The sequence below is a fragment of the Vombatus ursinus genome, unplaced genomic scaffold (assembly GCF_900497805.2).
Source record: "Vombatus ursinus unplaced genomic scaffold, bare-nosed wombat genome assembly UNPS02014770.1, whole genome shotgun sequence".
In the NCBI taxonomy this organism is placed as follows: Eukaryota; Metazoa; Chordata; class Mammalia; order Diprotodontia; family Vombatidae; genus Vombatus; species Vombatus ursinus.
Window position 1 is genome coordinate 25,386,731 of NW_020954548.1, and position 21,310 is coordinate 25,408,040.

A 21,310-nucleotide genomic window follows, 5' to 3' on the forward strand; every position below is an offset into this window, starting at 1 on the left:
AGGTACTGAGACAGCGATAGAAATATTGGATGAAACCCTTGGTCTGAAGGAGCTTGCAGACCAATTCTTGAAACAAGACTCTGACAAATAGTAGTAGATACTGGACAATTATGGGCCAATAGTGTGGTACAGAGTATAGGCAGTCTAGAGGAAGGGGAGGCAATGAGGCCTGCACTAATAAGGAACTAACTTCATGGAAGAAGCAGAATCTTGTGCTGGACCTTAAAGGGTAGGTAGTATTTGGTGAAACTGAAGGGCATCTCAGCTTAGGCAAGCCACATGAGCAATGGATTGGTGCATTTTTGAGGTGGAAATGTGCTAAGAGGTCATCTGGTCCAGTGTATCCTATCTCAAATGATACTGCAGACTGATGAAATATCTCCATTTCAATACCTTGAACTCTCTTCCAGAGGCCAGGGCTTTGCCCTTCAGGAGCTCAGGAGGTAGGGCCCTTGTACTGTGGACAATAAAAAAGCTAAAGATACAAGGAGCCGGAAGGAGGGGCCATTTTGTTAAGTTTCTGAGCTTTAAAAAGTAATAACTTTTGAAAGCAAAAATTTAGTGGATCAGGGTTTGCAGACATAGTTATAAAACCCTCTCATTCTACAGATGAGAATACTGAAGTTGAGAGCTGGGGTCACAGCTGGTTAATGGAGAGTGGGGGTTAAAATCTCAACATCCTGCTTCTTAGTCTAATGTTCTTTCTACTGCCTACAAGTTAGACCCCAATGGGAGGCTTAGGCCCATGTGCTTCTAGTAGTGAAGAAATGAAGGGAACACATCAGACTTACTAGAGAACTTGGGTTGTAAGCAAGCATTTTTTGTTCTTTTGTTTGCTGAAATCTTGAGAGTAAGAAAACTTGTATTTGAAAGGCAGATGGTTTTCATTGTTGTTGTTTTTAAGGGATTGTTAGGTAGACATTATTAGTCATCTTTATCCCTCTCCAGGCAACATTACTCATCTCCACAGGACTTTCTCTACCATCCCATAGAAACCTCTTTATCTTGGAGGCTTACTCCACCCCAGGACTACTTCTCACTTTGGAGTGTATAGAGTATTCAGGGAGGACTAGCCCCTCTGGTGAGGGGGTTTATCCAGCCCTTTTTAGGGCTGTTCATCCACCTCTGGTGTCCACCTATCACCCATCTCTCACCTGTGGCTCCAAGAATCTGCAGCATGCCCAGTGGCCACACCCTGTTAAAACCATCTCAGCAGATGGGCTAAACCAGGTTGAGGGTAGCCTACAGGCTTTACACCTGTTGGTGAGTTAGGGAGATGCTTCCCCCAAGCATGGGAAGACTTCTCCCAGTGTTATAGGTGGATGAGAACAATTTGTTCCAAAGGCCATGAAGGTGGCTGAAGCAAGCGCTGTGAGATGCTATTACAAACTCCACTGTTAAAGCTTGGTCAGGCACGGAAGATGCTAAGATCATTCCCTGCATCATGGGCTGTCACCATCATCCTGACTTTTGTTTTGCCGCTGGGCTTAGATGACTCTGGAAGAGAGAGTGAGATTGACGATTTTGTGACACTGCCTCATTTAAATCCAATTCAGGGACAAGTCAGGACATCACTCATTCCTGCTGTCATTGGTATTCTTTAAAAGAAGGATAAACAGCATGACTTCTCAAATTAGATGTATTCTCCACCCCTGTGGCCTCATCTGCTGATTGGCTGGTTCCTTCTAGCACCTCCAATTTAAGGAAGAAGCCCAGGCCAAAGAGGTCCTTGTGCCTCTCCAGGCTTTTCAGTTCTCTTTTATATGTCATCTTCTCCATTAGCATGTAAGCTCCTTGAGGGCAGGAACTGTCTTTCTGTTACTATTTGTATTCCTAGACTGTTTAGCATAATGCCTGGCCCATAAAGGTTCTTAATACAATTTTTGTTGACTGATTGAGACAGAGGTTGAAGAAATAGGTCTTTCTTTGGCTGTCCTTTCATCTTTTAATCTTGAGAAGCTCTACTTTCACAATATCTTTTAATGTCTTAATAATAAATTTATTCAATATTTTATTTTTCCCCAATTACATATAAAAACAAAATGTAACATTTTTTAAAAAGGCCTAAAGCAGGAAGTGCTACTTGGCACCCTCTGCCTTCCTGAAAGCATCCATTCCCTCGACATGGCAGGCTTATTGCATTAATAAGTCAAACAAGTCCTTTTTGCCTCTGCACAGCCATCTTTGTATGAAGCCAGTAGTTTGCTGAACAGTTTTCAGCTGATATTCATGTAGAGCAACAAGCATTTAGACCTGTGTGGCTAGTTAATGACATTTAACTTGACATTAAAGTTGGGCTCTGCTCCTAGGGTGGAGGGAACTTTGTCCCAAGCTTTAGGTTTTTTGTCCAGCTGTTTTAAGATCTAGTTCTTAGGGGTCTTTAGGTTTTTCAGTTCTTCCAAGGTGGTATTCTCTAAGGAGAGCTGTACTTACTGTTCTTCTGGCCTATGTTCTGGCCTGTGAGTGACCACGAGCACTCTTTTCTGCCCCAGTACTACGACCAGGGACCCCATTCCCCACGTTCTGGTGTGCTAATGCTCTAGTGCTCCTCCTCACCCTGGATCTGTGACTCAGGACTCTGACCTGGATCCATGTATGACAATGCAACAGATTCCCACACCCAGAGCTAACAAAGGGACCCCTGTCGTCTTGGACCAGTTGCCTGCGCCCTTACCATCTATGGGCTGAGAGCTCTGGAAGCCATGCCACAGATGATGATTCAATCACCCCTCAAGGCCTGCTGCTGGTTTGCTGGGACCACGACCTGCACTGGACTGTGCTCTGCTCTCATCCTAGTACAACAGACTTTTCCTGCTGATCTTCTAAGCTTTCTTGGGCTGGAAAATTGCTTTACCCTGTCTCTTTGTGGGTTCTGCCACTCCAGATTCATTTTGAGACATTATTTAAAGTTGTTTGGAGGGAAATTTGGGAGAGCTCAGGTAAGCCCCTGCCTTTTCTCTGCCATCTTGGCTCTGCCCTAGCCACAATATCTTTTAAATAATGAGTCCTTAAGTTAATATGGATAGTTTTTTTTCCCCCTTCCATAGGAAATCCTTATTCTTTTTGCCTATGGTGACACTTTCATTGTCACTAATACCCTCCCTCCACGAGTCATCATGGCATAGAGATAACCCAGACAGAGTTCTGAAGGTTAAACCAGTGGAGCATAAGCTTTGGCAGGTCTAACCAAGCTGAAAAGGCTTGGTGGCACTTTTTCTCCTGAAGACTTCTAGAGAACCTTATCACCAGAGATTTGGTCACCTGATGATGATATTTTTTTTTTAGACCACACAAAGGTATAGAAGAGGTGAATCTCTATTGATGGAGGGAATATCTATACTGTGAAATCACAGCCCTTTTGAAGACCCTTTTATTATAAAATCATTTCTTGACTTTCAAAAATATTGTTACATTTGATGATGTAATCTGAAATGCCCAACAGATAGGAAGATGTAGTTTTCTGACTTTTTAAGCCTGCGCAAGGTACTATTATTATTATTGTTGTTATGCTTGCATGTAATTGTTTTGCAGTACAATGTTGAAATGTGCTGAATTCCTTTTTAAAAGCTTTAATTTGCTACTTGGTTCTTTGTCCAGACTCTTCCCAAGCTACTTAAGGGGTTACAGAACAGTTGAAAGTAGGAAGTACAACTGAAAATGTCACATGCCAACCGCTATCTTTTCTTCTTAACTATTAAGTTTCTTTCCACCAAAAAGTTGAACTTTGGCTTCCATTTAGGTTCTGCCACTTTTCCCAGTACCTTTTATGTGCTTTAAGAAAGTAAGTAGGGGGCAGCTAGGTGGCACAATGGATAGAGCACCAGCCCTAGAGTCAGGAGGACCTGAGTTCAAATTCGGCCTCAGACATGTAACACTAACTAGCTGTGTGACCCTGGGCAAGTCACTTAACCCCATTGCCTAGCCAAAAAACAAAAACAAAAACAAAAAAAAAGTGAGTAAATAAAGGTTAATGTAACCTATTAATTTTTCTAGGAAAAAGTTTAAAATTTATTTATACCTAAAAATATAAATTATCTTTTTGTTTTTGCTCAATCAGATGATTAGAGAGGCAACTCTATCATCACATCTGAATGTATTTGGCATAAATGAGAAGATTAATGGGATGAAAACACTGAGAGGAATTGATTCATCTTTGTTTGAGCCATGCTGGTTCTCGATAGTTATATAGGCACCAATTAAAAAACCACAACGAGGATTTGTGTACGATGTTGTACTTTAGCTACCAAAATGAAACCTCATTATTTAGTCACTATTAGAAGTGGTCTGTGGGCTTTTGCATAATTGCCACTTTGGAAACTCAAGAGACTGGCCAGTTACTGATGGCAGTCAAGTAGTAGTGGCTGTCCATAATAAATTCAGTTGGGCCAACTGAAGAGTAAAAATTCAGTGCAAAGAGAATCCTACATAATAGCTTTGTGAAGTCTCTCCTCCTGTGTGCAATTATCTTTAATGAAATCTGTCCCTCCTACTTTGTTTTCAAGCTAACACATGACTACATTTATTTTTATTATCTAGCATCAAATAAGACAGCAAGATCATCATAGTTAAAGACAATAAGGAACAATTTAATTTCAAATTGTTCCCAAGCTAAATCAACACTAATGCTTTGGGCAATAGAAGAGGGAATATTATTACTATCTAAAACATTCATTATGTTTACTTAAAATAAGGTCACAATGGGAAAAAAGAGTTAGGTACTTCATTATTTGAGATAATGTTCGTAAAGGGATTGATGGTAGACATTCTCTTTTAATCTCTTCGTTGTTGTTGGCAATGTTTCAAGAATAGGAGATGAAAATTTAGGTTCTAGTGACATACAGGATTAAAACTGGGGGGCTAATAATTTAATTAGTATATTTTTCCATTGGTTTTCATCATTACAAAATTGTATTAAAATAGTTTGTGGATCAGTTTTCTTTGATGATAATAGGTGATTATGTTTTGTTCTATGATTAAATAAAATTTACCAAGAGATGAGAAAACTAATAAAGTTTCATATTGATTAAATTTACATCATACAATTTAAGAAAAGTTTCCTTAAAGTTCATTACTATGGAAAGCTCTGTATTTGCGCTCTAAATTTTTTACTGTAGGTTCTCAAGATCATCACAGACTTATTGAATGTCAAACCATCATGTGGAAGTTAGGTAGCAACTTCGCAATCTCCCTCATAGCAGCACAGAAAATATGATTTGTGCAAAGTTCTACAGAGAGTCATTGTTGGATCTAGGTTTATAACTAAGATGACATACCTAATTTAATTATTCCTCACTACTTGTCATTTTTCTCTCCTTTTTTCCCACATTATTAAATTAATACACAGAAAGGATTTGTTATTTACCAGTTGTCACATGTTAGATCAACAGCTGAGTTAAAATCCAAAATTTTGAGTCTCTAATTCTTAATAAGCATTGCATACACTAACTGCCTGATAACACAGCCTCTTAAGGTATTTTATATACATCATTTTAACATAATGGACCATCCAGAAAGTTCTCACTGCAAAAAATGTTGCTTCTAGATTTCAGAGATATGCCATGGGCTTTGGGAAAATGGATTTTGATTTAAACTCGAGGTGGATCTGAAAGATAGAGTGGTTCCAAAGTGAAGGGTAACAGCTAGCAATAGACTATATGACTGTAACTGTTAAACTCTCTATATGCACCAGGTTTTGTACAGTTGGTTTTTTAGCCTCTAATTGGAGCCCAGTACTCTATAGCTGTAACCTAAGAGCATGGAAGCAAAATCTCAATGTTCCATTGTCTACACGATCAAGGCAGATATCACTTCCAAGATTAGGAGTAAAAGAGAAGGAAAGAAGTATTTATTCTATGTGTCAGGCATTGTGCTAAGCACTTTACAAATATTATCAACAACACTGTGAGGTAGGCACTATTAGGTGCTCCATCCACTGTGCCACCTAGCTTCCTAGCCTAAGGCATTCTATAATTGACTATGATTAGATTTAATGCATTTCAATATAGGATTACTTAAGGAAGTTTGCAGTGAAGTATACTGAGATACAGGAACTATATAGTAAAATGGGAATTGAGACCAAAAATATCTTTTTCAAATTAGTAGCATTAACAGTTGCTCTTATTTTAAAAGCTAAATAACCACATTACCTTTTCTTCTGTCCTCAGATGGAAAGGCAATTAACAATGCAAAATGAAATGAGAGAAAGGCAGATGGCCATGCAGATTGCTGGGACAAGAGAATTCCTCAAATATTTTGGGACATTTTTTGGCATTGCTACTATCTGTCTCACAACTGGGTATGTTGTTTGCTATTTACCTAGAAATGTTTATTTTATGGTTAAAAAAAAGTCAACTAACATTTTTTCTTTTCCCTCCCCCTTTGTTATTACCATGCTTCAGATATTCAGGAGACCTCCAGTTTTAGCATTATAGGTACTCCCTCCACCAATCCATATTGCAACACCTCCATGACTTGGTATACAGATTCGTGAGTGACTGTGGCCAAAAAATTAATCATTTGATAGCCAACATTTGAGTAATACGCACTCAGCTAGGCTGGTTCTTGGATGATAGAAACACTGACTATTACAGGACCAATATTAGAAGCATTTTCAGCTTAGCAGGACTTCTTTCAAGAGCTCAGGATCACCTCTACACAGTGATGAGTTAGTGATAAAAAAAAATGGGAGCTTACTATCACATTGTCACAAAATGGTTAAAATGGAATTTAATTGCAAAGAGTGAATATGGAACCAAAACATCCCCTTTATAGGACATTCCTTTATATGTGGTCTATATGGAGGGCGGTGTAGTCAGGTGAAAAGAACACTGTTAAGTCAGAGGAACTGGGCATATATTGTGCTTGTGGTACTTAACACCTGTGTAACCTTGGTCAATCACTTGTCCTTGCTGGGCCTCAGTTCCCTCCTCTGAAAATTGAGAAGATTGAACTAGAAGGACCCTTAGGATCCTTCCAGCTCTAAATCTATGGTTTTGCCTGTCCTTTCCCTTTCCTTTGTTAGTGTCAATTTATTAACAACGTTATAGAACCAAGGTAGTCACATCATTAGGATTAGTCTGCATTATTCTCCAATTCATAAGTTAGAGATGGTGCTGTTTTAAAATCAAGAAGGAAAGATCTCTGAAGATGTGCTGAGAGTGGGAGAAAACTACCTCTTATACCTATCCAGAAATGAAAGAGTCCTTATTAGATATCTTCATTACTGCTGCCAGTTGTATAGTGGGAGCCACACATGAACCCAGTAGCCCTCTACAGCCGTGACCATTGAGTCATCTCGGGATTCACCGTGTCATTCTTTTGCACAGCTCTCAGAGAAATAGAAAAGTGAGGCAAAAATCACATTGCTTTTCAGGGCAGAGATCAGCCTTTTTCCTTAGAAGACACTCTGGGAAGGATCATGGGAAAAACTTTTTTTCTCTTTAGAAGACACACACATATACATCACAAAGGCAACGTGTGTAAGAAATCAGGCTCCTTGCTAATATATTAAATGTGCAAGTTTTCTTAATTAATTAATTTCTTAATTAATTATCTCTGATGCCAGAGATAAAAGGAACCTTAGTTAAAAGTAAAGGCTGAATTTGAAAGTCCTTGTTATTATTACAATAGTTACTTATCCTTCAAAAGGTCTGCGGTCTCATTTGAAATAGAGAGCTTTCTTTCTAACAACGAGATGAATCTTTTGGGAGAGGCTAGAGACAATTGTTCCTCTTTAAAGAATGGTTTTTAGGGGCAGCTAGGTGGCGCAGTGGGTAGAGCACTGGCCCTGGATTCAGGAGAACCTGAGTTCCAGCCTCAGACACATAACACTTACTAGCTGTGTGACCCAGGGCAAGTCACTTAACCCCATTGCCTAAGCAAAAAAAAAAAAAAATGATTTTTAATATTTGCTTTTCTTTGAACAGAGCAATTAAAAAAAAGAAACCAGCCCTCTTCCTTCCTATTGTTCCATTAAGCTTTGTCCTTGCTTATCAGTATGATAAGGGCTACGGAACCCTTCTGCAGAGGATGAAAGGTATGTATGTCCCCGACAAATGAATGTTTATATAGCCTCATTTCCTTTTTTAGTACAGGTAGTCCTCTACTTAAGAACCTGTGACTTGGGAGCAACCTGTTTGTGAGAAGGCCAGACTGTCCTCCTCCCCTCAAGAGTGCTGCTACCCTCCTCTTAAGGAAGCCCCATCACTGCTTCCACTTCAGGAACTGGAGTTGCTACCCAAAGTGATAATGACCTTGCTTATCCTCCCCCTACCCTAGCCCCTTGGCAGACAATGGCTGCTGCCTCAAACTCTGTTTCCTTCACCTGCTCCCTTAGCTGGGGATTGTTAGAAGCTAGAGGTAATTGGTTAATTAGGCTTTGGTGTGCTGGCCTGGGTAGCTAACCAGCCTTTATGACACTGAATCTTTGGGAAAATGTCAAAGTTCCAGACAATTTATTTTCATGCTTTTGAAACACAGCCTGTTCATAATTTGGGCACTAGCTGTATGAGTGATAAAGTGTAGATTTTAAAATGACTATACTCGTGTTAAACCCCATTTCCATTACCAACTCAGTTTCATGTTCCTCATCTCCTTTAGATCTCATGGGTCTAAGAGATCTCATGAGTCGAAGATTAAACTGTCTTATTTATATGTAGGTTTGAACCCAGACTGTCTCCTAAAATAATGTATTATCTAAAAAAATGTCAAATTAATTTTTACCACATTAATTGAACTTTATGAGTAATGAAGGAGGAGTTTATTTTCTAGGAACAGGGTTGGATATGGATATTTTAAAAGTAATTTGTCATAGATATGTATTTTAAAGAATAAAAGTTTTTAACCTGGAAAAAATAAAGTCCTGGCAATTCACAGTAAATTAAATACAATTTTGCATTCACCAAATTAATGTCTACCAGGATAATTAGTTTCCTGGGAAATTTAGGACATAGTAGTATGTATATGTGTATCTATGTATATGTGTATGTGTGTGTATGCTTGTAATAAGTTACATTGAATCATGGCCTTTAGTGGTCATGACTGGCTGTGTAATTTTTTTAAACTATCCTCTTTAATTTAATAATTGAACTGAAATCAGTAAAAAACATTTTTGGATGGAGCATTTCTGAAATGCTCCAACACCAGTCTTATTGTTTGGAAATGATAGCATTGTTCTATAGAGTTTTTAACAGAAGATAACAAACTACTATCTTGAGAAGCAGCATAGCATCTTAGAGCTGGCAGGAACCAAAGAAATCATTCTAGTCCAGCCCCTTCGTTCTACTGATAAGGAAACTGGAGGCCAGAGAGACAGTGTGGAGGACAGAACCAAGCAGTAGGCCTACAGTCAGGAAACCTGGACCAAAATCCCACCTCTGCCAATTATTAGCTCTGTGTCATTGCACATCACTACAAATCCTCCTGGGCTTCTGTTAACTCATCTGTAAAATAAAGGATTGAGCAGCTAGGTGGCACAGTACCAGGCCTGAACTCAGGAAGATTCATCTTCAGATCTGACCTCAGACACTTACTAGCTGTGTGACCTGGGGCAAATTACTTAACCCTGTTTGCCTCAGTTTCCTCATCTGTAAAATGAACTCGAGATGGAAATGGCAAACCACTCCATTGTCTTTGCCAAGAAAACCCCAAATGAGATCACAGAGAGTTGGGTATGATTGAAACGATTCAACAACAACAACAATAACAACAGAACATGAAGGATTGACTAAATGACTTTTAAGTGCCTTTCCAGTTCTCAATCTTAATTAGACTAAATGAATCAAGATCACACTAGTGAGACAAAAATCCAGGTAAGAATCCTGTTAACCTTACTTCTTGTCCAGTGGTCCTTCTACTAGATCATACTTCCTTTATCTTTAAGATGATTTTAGGAGAGAAAGAGTGATAATATGGAATTTCTAACTATTACATCATTTCATTTTATTGTAGCCAATTGGTTTGGGCCTTTTAGTGCAAGGCTCAAAGGGACCAAAAAGGCAGTTTCCAAAATTTATCCTTTTTTTTTTTTTTGGATAGTATTTATTATAGAGAGTTTCATTTTGTTTTGAGGCCAAGTCTTTTAATGTGTACTATGACCTTTTCTTCTGGAGGATGGGTTTTCAAAGTGATGGCTGAGTCCTGCTAAACTGGAGCGGCTTCAGGCATCAGACTTCAGAACTGTGTCTAAGGACCATCTACCTCAACTTATAGAGGCTTATCACCAAGCTGACTTTGGAGCTAGTTTGGCCTTTGAGGTTATCTAGTGTACTCCTTTCATTTTAGAGATGAGGGGAATTGAGGCCCAGAGAGTTGAAATGACGTTTTATTTCTGCAACTCAGACCAGAAGCTCTGGTCATCAAGTCCTTCTCCCAGAATGTCATTGAGATCTTTCCCATGCTTTATTTTAGCGGAAGCAGAGAACATACTGGATACAGAAAATAGCAAACTTCAGTTGCCAAGAGGAATGATCACTTTTGAAACCGTGGAAAAGTCCAGAAAAGCTCAAAGCAAATTCTTCGTAGAAAAATGAAGGTGGATTCACTAGGCTGTATTCAAAGTACAAAATAACTCAGTTGAATCATAGGGTTTTGTATTTAAATTTTTAAAAGGTACCAATATTTTGGATATAATGTGGTTTGTACAAAAAAAATTAAAATTTATGTCTAAAATACATCCTGCATTTTACTTCAAGAACAATATCTCCTTGTTTTTCACATTTTTCAGGTACATGTGCTAAACCTATGGTAATACGTAATGTGGTTCACAACTTTCCCACTTTCCAGCTGGGTCTTAATAAATCAGTGGCTTCACAACTGTTTTGATTGTGTATTTGTCATTAAAAAGTTTTGAACACGCACTCTCAATATGCATATATATGTATGTATACACATACTTACATATTTATAAAGCTTATACATGTGTTCCCATACCAATATATTATATACATTGTAAAATATATATATCTAAGGTAGAAATATAAAAAAGATTAAATAGATATTTTTAAAATAATGTTTATTTTGTTTATTAACCTTGACAAAACTTTTTGCTCCCACTAAAATATTATTCAGGGGAATTATTATTAATAATATTTTAGTGCTAACAGTATTAATGAATATGCTTTATTTTTTTAAAATCTTGGTTGAACACTTTGTGATATGGTCACATGAAAGTCTGGGTCTTAGCTTTTTTGACAGTTGGTTTTGATGAATGGCTGCCATAGCTGAAAAAGATAATTTGTAATGAAACATAGATCCAAAAGGAGGAAGCATATCATAGTATATTATATATCAATGACTAAATCATGATGCTCATTTTGGTAGCTAGTACACCTTCATCTTCTCTTATGACAACCTATTGTTCTTGCAAATTAATTGAAAGGTGTTGCAGATATTTTTTAAGAATAGCTTTAAAATCCACTGAAACTCCTTTTTTTTTCTTTTTTTGGCTAGGCAATGGGGTTAAGTGACTTGCCCAGGGTCACACAGCTAGTAAGTGTTATGTGTATGAGATAGAATTTGAACTCAGGTCCTCCTGAATCCAGGGCCAGTGCTCTATCCACTGCACCACCTAGCTGCCCCATTAAACTTGTTTTTAAATAGGTTAGAAAAATCTGTTATTTTTTTAAAGCTTGCAAAGATCATAATAAGAAATAATAGTGATGCATTGTTTATGTAGTGCTTTAAGGTTTACGAATTTCTTTATAAGTGTTATCTCCCTTGATCCTCACAAAACTCTGGGAGTAGGTGCTATTATTATCCTCATTTTACAGACAAGGAAACTGAGACTGACAGAGGTTAAGTGACATGCCCAGAGTCACACAGCTAGTAAAAGTCTGAGGCAGGATTTGAACTCGGGTCTTCATGACTGATAGATTCAGCACTCTGTCCTCTGAGAGTTTTATAGATGATATGTATAATTCTCAGCAACAAAAACTTAGTTTTTAAATATCTCACTAATCATGATGTCATAATGTCATCAGGATCTCAAGGCACAACATATACTTAAGTTGAGGCTCATAATCAAAGTGTATAGAAGAACATTTTTCAAATAATCTTAATAATTTTTGGCCAACTTTTTTGGTTTGATCTAATGAGATCCTCACTGTTTTTATCTCAGAACGTGGCCAACAGAGAAATCTCACTATGAGCAGAAGGCTCAGGATTGCCAGTTTTTCACCAGTGTTTGCATTATTAGCATAATTTTCAATCTGTGCTTTCTTTGCAGGAATATTTTCAAACCATTTATTCATTTAGTTAAAACTCGGTAAAATAAATGATCTAGAAAGCTGTTCTGCTGAGCACATATGACTCCAATAGGTACCAATTCACTGAAAATGAATGAACAGGTGAGGAAGATTCTCCTCTGAATAGAAGCACCTCCTCTTTTCTCAGAATACCTTGAGAACCATATGGACATCTGACTGTCTGACATAGGAAACAAATGTGGATCTTTTGTCAGTCTTTTTGTTAAATATTAACAAACCCCTGGAACCTAGAATCCTCAGGTAAGATATAGCCCACTTTTCTTTGAGAGAATTATTTCAGTCTTGAATAGGCACACACACACCTTACATATCAATATAGTTCTCAATATACATGTATATAGTTCTCATATGCTTGAAGTGATACTGTGGAGATGGAAGAAAAACAAACTGAAACCTAGCATGTGTACAAATTTATTGTATATTAATTTCACAGTCCATACATCATAAGAATATATTGCTCAGAATAGTAAATTGAATGCTAATAGTAATGTCTTCTTCATCCTCACTTTACAGAGATGAATGCTTTGGTTGTATAAGGCTGCATATGCTGTTAGACATGGTTTATGTATTGGCTAGTTTTTGTTGAATTGGGTTTTTCCCCCTCATTCTTTTAAAATCTTTGTTACAAGGGATGGCTCACTAGGAAGGAAGGAGGGAAGAGAGGGAAGGAGGGAGGGAAGAAGAGGAAGAGAAAGGAAGGAAGGAAGAAAAGAAGAGGAGAAGGGATGGAAACAATTTATTAAGCACATACTATGAGTCAGGCACTATGCTTAGAACTTTACAAACATTATCTTGTTTGATCCTCACAATAACTGGCAAGGTAGGTGCTATTATTTTCCCCATTTTGCAACTGAAGAAACTGAGGTTAAGTGACCTCCCAGAATTACACAGCTAGTAAGTGTCTAAGGCCAGATTTGAACTCAGATCTTCCTGATTCCAAACCCAACACTCTATATACTGTACCACCTTGCTACTTATCACTCCTGGGTAGGGAAAGCAAGAGGAACATATTGGGAAATTAAAGTAATAGAAAAAAATACAAATAAAATAAAATGCTTAAAAAAGAAATGCCTCAAATTTCACAAACTTACATTCAACTCGGGTTTACAGTTTGAGAATTGCAGTGATGATCTTCAAATTATTTTTTATTTATTTTTTTAGTGGAGTGATTTGTTATTGTTCTCTAGTAAAAGTCTAACTCTAATACCTTGTCAGAGTGTGGAAGTGAGGTTTGTCATGACTTTTGCCCAAGATCTGGTAGGTTTTTCCAGGAGAGAAAGGCTGTAGGTATTTGCCAGTTGAAGGTCTTTATACTCATTGCCCAAGGACCAGCCTGGCTAAATCTAAAGAGATGAATTTTTTGTGCACAGCAGTTTGGCTGCTAAATCAGTGAGCTTGCAGTCTGTTTGATTGGAGGGAGGAAATTTCCCTGAGGAAATCACATAGCCTGAACTACTGAACATTCTCCCAAGGCTAAAATTACAAACATGAAGATTTATACTAGCTGATACTGGTCAGTCTCAATGCCTTAACATTTTGATTTTTAAAATTCAAATTTAAATGAGATTAGATTCATTGGGCCAAATCCAATAAGATGACATTTACTGTTTAATTGGGATACATTTACAACTTAGCTTTCTAAAAATCAGTTTTACAATTTAAGACTAAAGTAGATATGGCTAGGCAAAGGTCTATTTCAAAAATATCTGGGAGTTTCAGTGGACTTGTAAGTTCAATATTAGTTAGCTATGTGATAGAGAATTCAAGAAGGCTGGTAAAATCTTAGGCTGCATTAAAGAAGCCATAGTACATGAGACTAGGAAAATGATACTGGTCTCTACCCATGTCCATGGGATTGTGGTCAGTTCTTAGCTCAGCTTTGAACAAGGACATTGATAAACAGAACAGCCTCAGGAGGGTATGTAAGGAGGTGATGGGCCTCAAACTCTTGCTGTATGAGAATCATCTGAACAGGAAACAGAAAACGTTGAGCCTGAAGAAGACTTGTTGGGGTGGGAGGTGAGGAACACACTGTCTTCGAGTGTTTGAAGAGTTCAACTATGGAAGAGTGACCAGGCTTGTTATAACTACATGCAATAGGTGGAAGTCTCAGGAGAGGGAGGCAGGTTCAGGCTGCTGCTAATTAGCCATCCAAAAGGGAAATGGCCTGTGTCAGGAAGAAGTGCATTCCCTCTCACCAGAGGTATTTTGGCAAAGACTGGATGACCACTTGTTTAGTATGTTGTATTGAAAAAGATGGCCTGTGTGGTGTCTTCCAACTCTGTGATTCTGTGAGTAGGCTGTGTCTCCTGGGTTTCTATTGGAGGATATATAGAAGAATCCCAGGATTTAGAAATGGAAGAGACCTTAAAAATCACTTAGTCCAACCATCTCATTTTACAAACTGTGATTCATAGAAGGAAAGTGACTTACCTAAGATTACAGAGAGAGTAAGTAGTAGTCAGGATTTGAACCCAGGACTTTTGACTTCCAAATTCAAACTCAGTGGTCTTTCCATTGAGATTACACAGGATTACACTGCACAACGGGCTATGGCATTTTTCCCACCTCCTTTTATATCTTGCGGCAATGTTTATGATTCCATTATTAGGAAACATACACAAATTTGTGAAGGATCTGTGATTTTTGTCAGCATGGGGGAACGACTGTAGGCCATGTGACTTAGGATCTCATAGGATCATGTGTAGATTTAGAGCTGGAAGGATCTCAGAAGTGATCTAGTTCAACCCCATTTTTAGAAGAGGTGACTCGCTCAAAGTCAATAAGTATTAAGTACCAGAGGCTAGGGTCTCTTGAGGTACATAGAAACAGCTATGGACAGGTTGTGCAATAGCCAGAAAGCTGCTTCTGGCTTCAGGAAGGCCTGAATTCAAATCCAGCCTCAGACACTTGTTAGCTGTGTGACGTGAAACAAGTGACTTAACCTCCACCTGCCTCAGTTTCCTTAACTATAAAATGAGGCTATTGGTAGCACTTCCCTCCTAGGGTTGTCATGAGGATAATATTTGTAAAGCACTTCGTGAACCTTAAAACACCATATCAATGCTAGCTATTATTATTATTAGAGGTTAAGTGACCGTGCCCAGGATCACATGGCTAAGAAAAATCACGGGTGGGATTTGAATCCAAGCCTTCTTGACTCCAAGCTCAGCCTTCTAGCAATGGCTGCCTCTTCCTCTGTTTCCACTGGGAAACACAAACTGATCAACAAGGTTATTACCTACCACTAGGCTCATGGTGTCCAATGACATGGTGTTACAGTATTTCTTCTGCTATTTTTTCTCAGAGGCCTTCATTTGTGGTTTGCTGTGTCCTGGGAACATATTTTATTCAATCTAGTCATGGGGCAAGGCAGATAATCCAACCTCTAACTCCACAGTATGTCTCAGCATTTTGTGTGATGTTACGTGAACAAAGGTCAGGGTGTATTAGCAGGAAGCGGTGGTCTAGGGAGGATCATCAGTCTAGGACTGTGGTCATTGAATAAAGGCTTCAGAACGCCATGAAGAAATGGAACCATCAGAGAGCGTGGGTATCTGAATGAATGAATGAATGAATGAATGTATTAAGCATTTACTAGGGGCCAAGCACTGTGTTGAGTTCTAAGGATACAAATGCAAAAGCAAAGTCTGTTCCCTCAAGGGCTGACATTTTAATGATGGAAGGCCATGCATATAGGTGGCCAGGGAGGGATGTTTTAGATGGAAAATTCTCTCAGATATTAAGGGGAACTCTAGGGGAATACGCAGACCACCATTTCCAGAAGCAATGACAGAATTTATCTAGTTCCAGAATTGGAAAGGGTGTAGGAAACAAGGGCCTTCTTGTCCGAGTGACTGGGGGATAGGAGCTGAAGCCAGGACTAGATGTAGTGGGTGCTGGAGGCATTCACTGGTGGGAAGTAGTGGGAGGGAATAGGGAATGACAGGAGCTCCTGGTGTGAAAGTATTAAGTCCTCTAGGGCTTGGTTTCTTAAGTTTATGGAATGGAGATTTCTGGGCGTCTGGAAATGTGTCAAAGATTTAAGAAGAGCAGTAAGTTTGAAACTATATCCCTTAGGAAATATAGGCAAATGGCTTTCTTGCTTTCACTAGAATATCAATTTGACAAACCTGTATTAAGCAACTACTTTTACCAGGAGAGCAGCTAGGTAGTAGCTAGTAGTGCAGGATAGAGTGCAGAGCCTATAGTCAGGAAGACTCATGTTCTAGAGTTCAAATCCAGCCTTAGATATTTAATAGCTGTGTGACCCTGGTCAAGTCATTTTACCCCATTTGCCTCAGTTTCCTCATTTGTAAAATGAGCTGGAGAAGGAAATGGCAAACCACTACAGTTTCTTTGCCTAGAAAACCCCAAATGGAGTCATGAAGAGTTGTACATGACTGAAAAGACAACAACAAAAGACATTGGAAGGGGCCTAAACTCTGCTTTGGAGCTACTGGCTGCTTCTTGTAATGTTTGGATCACGTCATTATCCCACCCATGCACAGCCAAAGGAGATTAAATTTAATTGGAAATTTACATTTTTGACAAGCCAACCTTGAAGTAGCAGCTTTTAGGTATATCACATAACATGTAGCTGTAACATCCTACATTCCCTGAGTTTAAGCCTACTGTCGTTTTATTTTGATTGTTTCCTGGATAATTCCAATAAAATCAGATACTCTGGGTTCCAGTTCTCACTTTCACTCTATATTAGTTCCAAATAATTCATAATGTCAGAAGAAGAGAAAAAACAATCCCAGCCATGCCCATTCCTGCAGTGGTTTAAGGTTTTCCAAGAGCTTCCCCACAAGAGAAGGCGCCAGAGCAGGGCTTGTGCCACATGTGAAATATAAAGTAGGATAAAGGGGCTGCAAAGCCTCAGTTCTGAAAAGGGGAGGGCCTTGGAGAGAAGCCAATGGACGGAGAGTAGCATCAGGAATATGAATCAGTCCCAGGCCTTGGAAGAGCTCAAAAGGGATTTTGAGAAGCAGGTAAGAGAGGTAGCGGAAAAACTGAGTTTTGCAAGAAAATCATGAAAAACGAGTCAACAGCTTGCTAAAGGAGACCCCCAAAAAAGGCAAAAGTAACAATATTAAAATGTGACACAAAGCAAAGTACTGGGCAATAAAAAAAGATATTGAGATTTTTTTTAATACAATCTAGTGAGAAAGTGTATTTGTCAACCTCCCAGTGTTGCCAGATCTTCCCAAAATCTGTTGCTTTGATTTGGTCATTTAAAGTAGGAGTACAGTCATTTCCGGTATTCTTTATCTTTATTCAAGAGTAATTTCCACCCTTTTCTGGTTGTGATAAACAGCTCCCAGCTGTTTTTGAAACATTTTAGCTCTCAGCCCAGACTAAATAAATGGTGGGTTACTAAAAGATGACCTGTCAGGCCTGCACATAAAAGGTTGATTTAGAAGTTATTTGACTTATATAATTTCTTTATTTTCTTTATTATCTGGCCTTCAAAGAGTCACAGCACTTCTGTTTCCCCTCACTTTAGAGATGAGGCAAAAGTAACAATATTAAAATGTGACACAAAGCAAAGTACTGGGCAATAAAAAAAAAATTGAGATTTTTTTTTAATACAGTCTAGTGAGAAAGTGTATTTGCCAACCTCCCAGTGTTGCCAGATCTTCCCAAAATAAATAGTTTAATTTCAAAATGTAGTTTCTTGAAATATGATAGCCAGGCTCTTTTTGGGATGGTAGAGGGTAGCTCATGGCTTTCAGGTAGACCAGTGATTCAAAGATTAGCTTTCCTTAATCTGTTTTCTAAGTCAGTTGTTGGTATTGGGTTTTTGTTTTTGTTTTTGTTATTGATATAAACCCATGCACCATAGCACTCCAGGCCCTTCTATCCTCCACTATCTCTTGAAGTCTGTCCAAGCTCATGTTCATTGTTCCCATGACACTATCCATTTCACCCTCTGCCATCCCCTTCTCCTTTTGCCTTCAATCTTTCCCAATATCAGGGTCTTTTCCAATGAGTCACATCTTCTCATTATGTGGCCAGAGTATTTCAGCTTCAATTTCAGTATTTGACTTTCCATGGAATAGTCTGAATTAATTTGAGTATCGATAGATAGGATCTCATTGTCCAAGGAACTCTCAAAAGTCTTCTCTAGCACCACAATTTGAAAGTGCAAATGCTGTGGTGCTCAGTTTTCCTTATAGTCAACTCTCATAGCTATATGTTGCTACTCAGAAAACCATAGCTTTGACTATAAGGACCTTTGTTGGCAAGGTGATCGTGCCATCTTATCTTTAAATTTTTACTGACCTCTAGGTCAAAGGTGATAACAATTCCTGAGGGAGAGTGGAGAATCTGGACACACCTCCTCAGTGAGGTCCTAGGAAGGGAGCTCTCACCAAGAGCAGGAAACTCTGAGATGGAACTGTACATACACTGGAATACAGAGCTGGGATCCTTTTCCTTCTATTACCCTGCTTGCAGTATGGAGAATTGAGATTGGATAGCTGTTGGAGACCAGCCTGCACAGGCATTAAGATTCTTGGAACAGAGGAAGGGGCCAGAGGAGAGGTCAGGAAGCCAGTTTGGATTTCAACTGCTTAGTGCTTCTCCTTGAAGTCCTGGCTCAAGGTAGTGCAGGGGAATAGCCTAGGTGGTTGTAGACTGAGCACCCTCTGGTGACAAAAGACAATAGTGAAGCTTTTGGTGGAAGTAGTCTCAATCATCTGCTAGACAGGACTAATTTCAGAATCCATGCTTTCGAATTGTGGTGCTGAAAGTCCTTTGGACAGCAACGAGGTCAAATCAGCCGACACTTAAAGAAATTAATTTAGACTATCCATTGGAAGGACAAGTACTGAGGCTGAATCTTAAATACATCGGCCACATAATGAGAAGACAGGGCTCATTGGAAAAGACCCTGACTTTGGGACAAATTGAAGGCAAAAGGAAAAAGGGATGGCAGAGTGTGAGACGGATAGATAGTGTCTTGGAAGCAACGTCCAAGTCATGGAGCGTGGGCAGACTTTGAGAAATAGTCGAGGATAGAAAGGCCTGGCTTGCTATGATCCATAGGGTCCTGAAGAGTTGGACAGACTGAACAATATGTCTCTCAAAGAGTACGCCTCCTGGTGGATAATTCAGATATTACACTGTGTTGCTGGATAATTAATGAAGGCAACAGCAAGCTGCTTTGGACCTTGCCACTAACACCAGTCTTAGGTGTTATGTGGGAAACACACAGGAGTCACAGGATCTTTGGAAACATGTCTTTTTTTTTTACAATAAGGACTTAATTCACTTCAGTGCCCTTTCTCTTATGTAAATACTGTATCTTTCCCACTCAAATTTACTCATTCTCTCAGTTATTCTCTTCATATTAAAGAGGGCATATCGATTTCTTTAGTTATAAAACAAAAAGACATCAATATGTTTGTATTTTTTATTAATGAGAGGCCATTTACTATATTTACAGCAGAGCACAACCTTTAAAAGAGGTTTTGAAAATCAATTACTTTCCCCCCAAATATTCTCCAAACTTCAGAATTTTCAAAAGCTTCTCCCAACACTTCTGAGGCCAAAGGGAGAATGCATGGGAAAGTAATAAAAATGAATGTCCAGTAACAATCAGCTAGCATTTCCTGAGTGTCACACATATGTCTAGCATTGTAGGTGCTGAATAATGGAACAGAAAAAGAATATTAATACACAATTTTATATATATATGTATATATATGTATGTATATATATATATATTTACTTGCCCATCCTTTCAGATCTACCCTACTTTTCTCAGGGTCTCTTCCTATGGGAACCCAGATAATTATATATACATATATATATACATACATACATACATATATACACATACATATATATACATATATACATATATTTATATGTGTATATATGTATATATATAGTTGCTAAAAGTTTATAGCTGAAAGGAACCTTAGAAATCATCTTGAAGCAGAAAACTGGGAAAGAATTTTTACAGCCAGTGTCTCTAGTAAGGGCCTCATCTCTAAAATATATAGAGAACTAAGTCAAATTTATAAGAATACAAGTCATTCTCCAATTGATGAATGGTCAAAGGATATGAACAGGGAGTTTTCAGATGAAGAAATTAAAGCTATATATAGTCATATGAAAAAATGCTCTAAATCACTATTGACTAGAGAAATGCAAATCAAAATGACTGTAAGGTACTACATCACACCTATCAGATTGGCTAACTTGACAAAACAGGACAATGATAAATGTTGGAGAAGATGTGGAAAAATCGAAACACTAATGCACTGTTGGTGGAGTTGTGAAATGATCCAAGCATTTTAGAGAGCAATTTGGAACTATGTCCAAAGGGCTATAAAACTGCATACCGTTTGACCCAGCAATAGCACTTCTAGGGCTGTATCCCAAAGAGATCATACAAATGGGAACAGGACCCACATATACAAAAATATTCATAGCAGTTCTTTTTGTGGTGCCAAAGAATTGGAAATTGAGAGTATGCCCACCAATTGGGGAATGGCTGAAGAAGTTGTGGTATATGAATGTAATAAAATACTATCGTACTATAAGAAATGATGAGCAAGTGGACTTTAGAAAAACCTGGAAAGACTTACATGATCTGATGCTGAGTGAAGTGAGCAGAACCAGAAGAACGTTGTACACAGTAATAGCCATGTTGTGTGATGACTAACTTTGATAGACTTAGCTCTTCTCAGCAATGCAAAGATATGAGACATCTCCAAAAGTCTCATGATGGAAAACGTTATCCACATCCAGAGAAAGAACTATGGAGTTTGAATGCAGATCGAAGCATACTGTCTGCCCTTTTTTATCTTGTGTTTTGTTTTGTTTCTTCTTTCTTGTGGTTCCTCCTTTTGGTTCTAATTCTTCTTTACAACATGACTAATGTGAAAATATGTTCAATAGGAATGTATATGTAAAGCCTATATCAGATTGCATGCCCTCTTGGGGAGGAAGGTGGAGAAAATTTAGAACTCAAAAGCTTGTGGAAGTGATTGTTGAAAACTAAAAATAAATGTATTTATTAAAAAAAA

The 21,310-nt window shown here is 38.4% G+C and overlaps 1 protein-coding gene across 1 annotated transcript in view; it reads left to right on the forward strand.

Moving 5' to 3' along the window:
* The window catches only part of PLGRKT (plasminogen receptor with a C-terminal lysine), a 62,876-nt gene extending 52,020 nt beyond the window's left edge, over positions 1-10,856 (forward strand). Inside the window, exons 3-5 of the mRNA XM_027862964.1 lie at positions 6,165-6,295; positions 7,926-8,035; positions 10,408-10,856. Coding sequence (XP_027718765.1) covers positions 6,165-6,295; positions 7,926-8,035; positions 10,408-10,529 — 363 coding nt within the window. The 3' untranslated portion in view covers positions 10,530-10,856. The remainder of the gene's footprint in view (positions 1-6,164; positions 6,296-7,925; positions 8,036-10,407) is intronic.
* Positions 10,857-21,310: the final 10,454 nt, after the last annotated feature.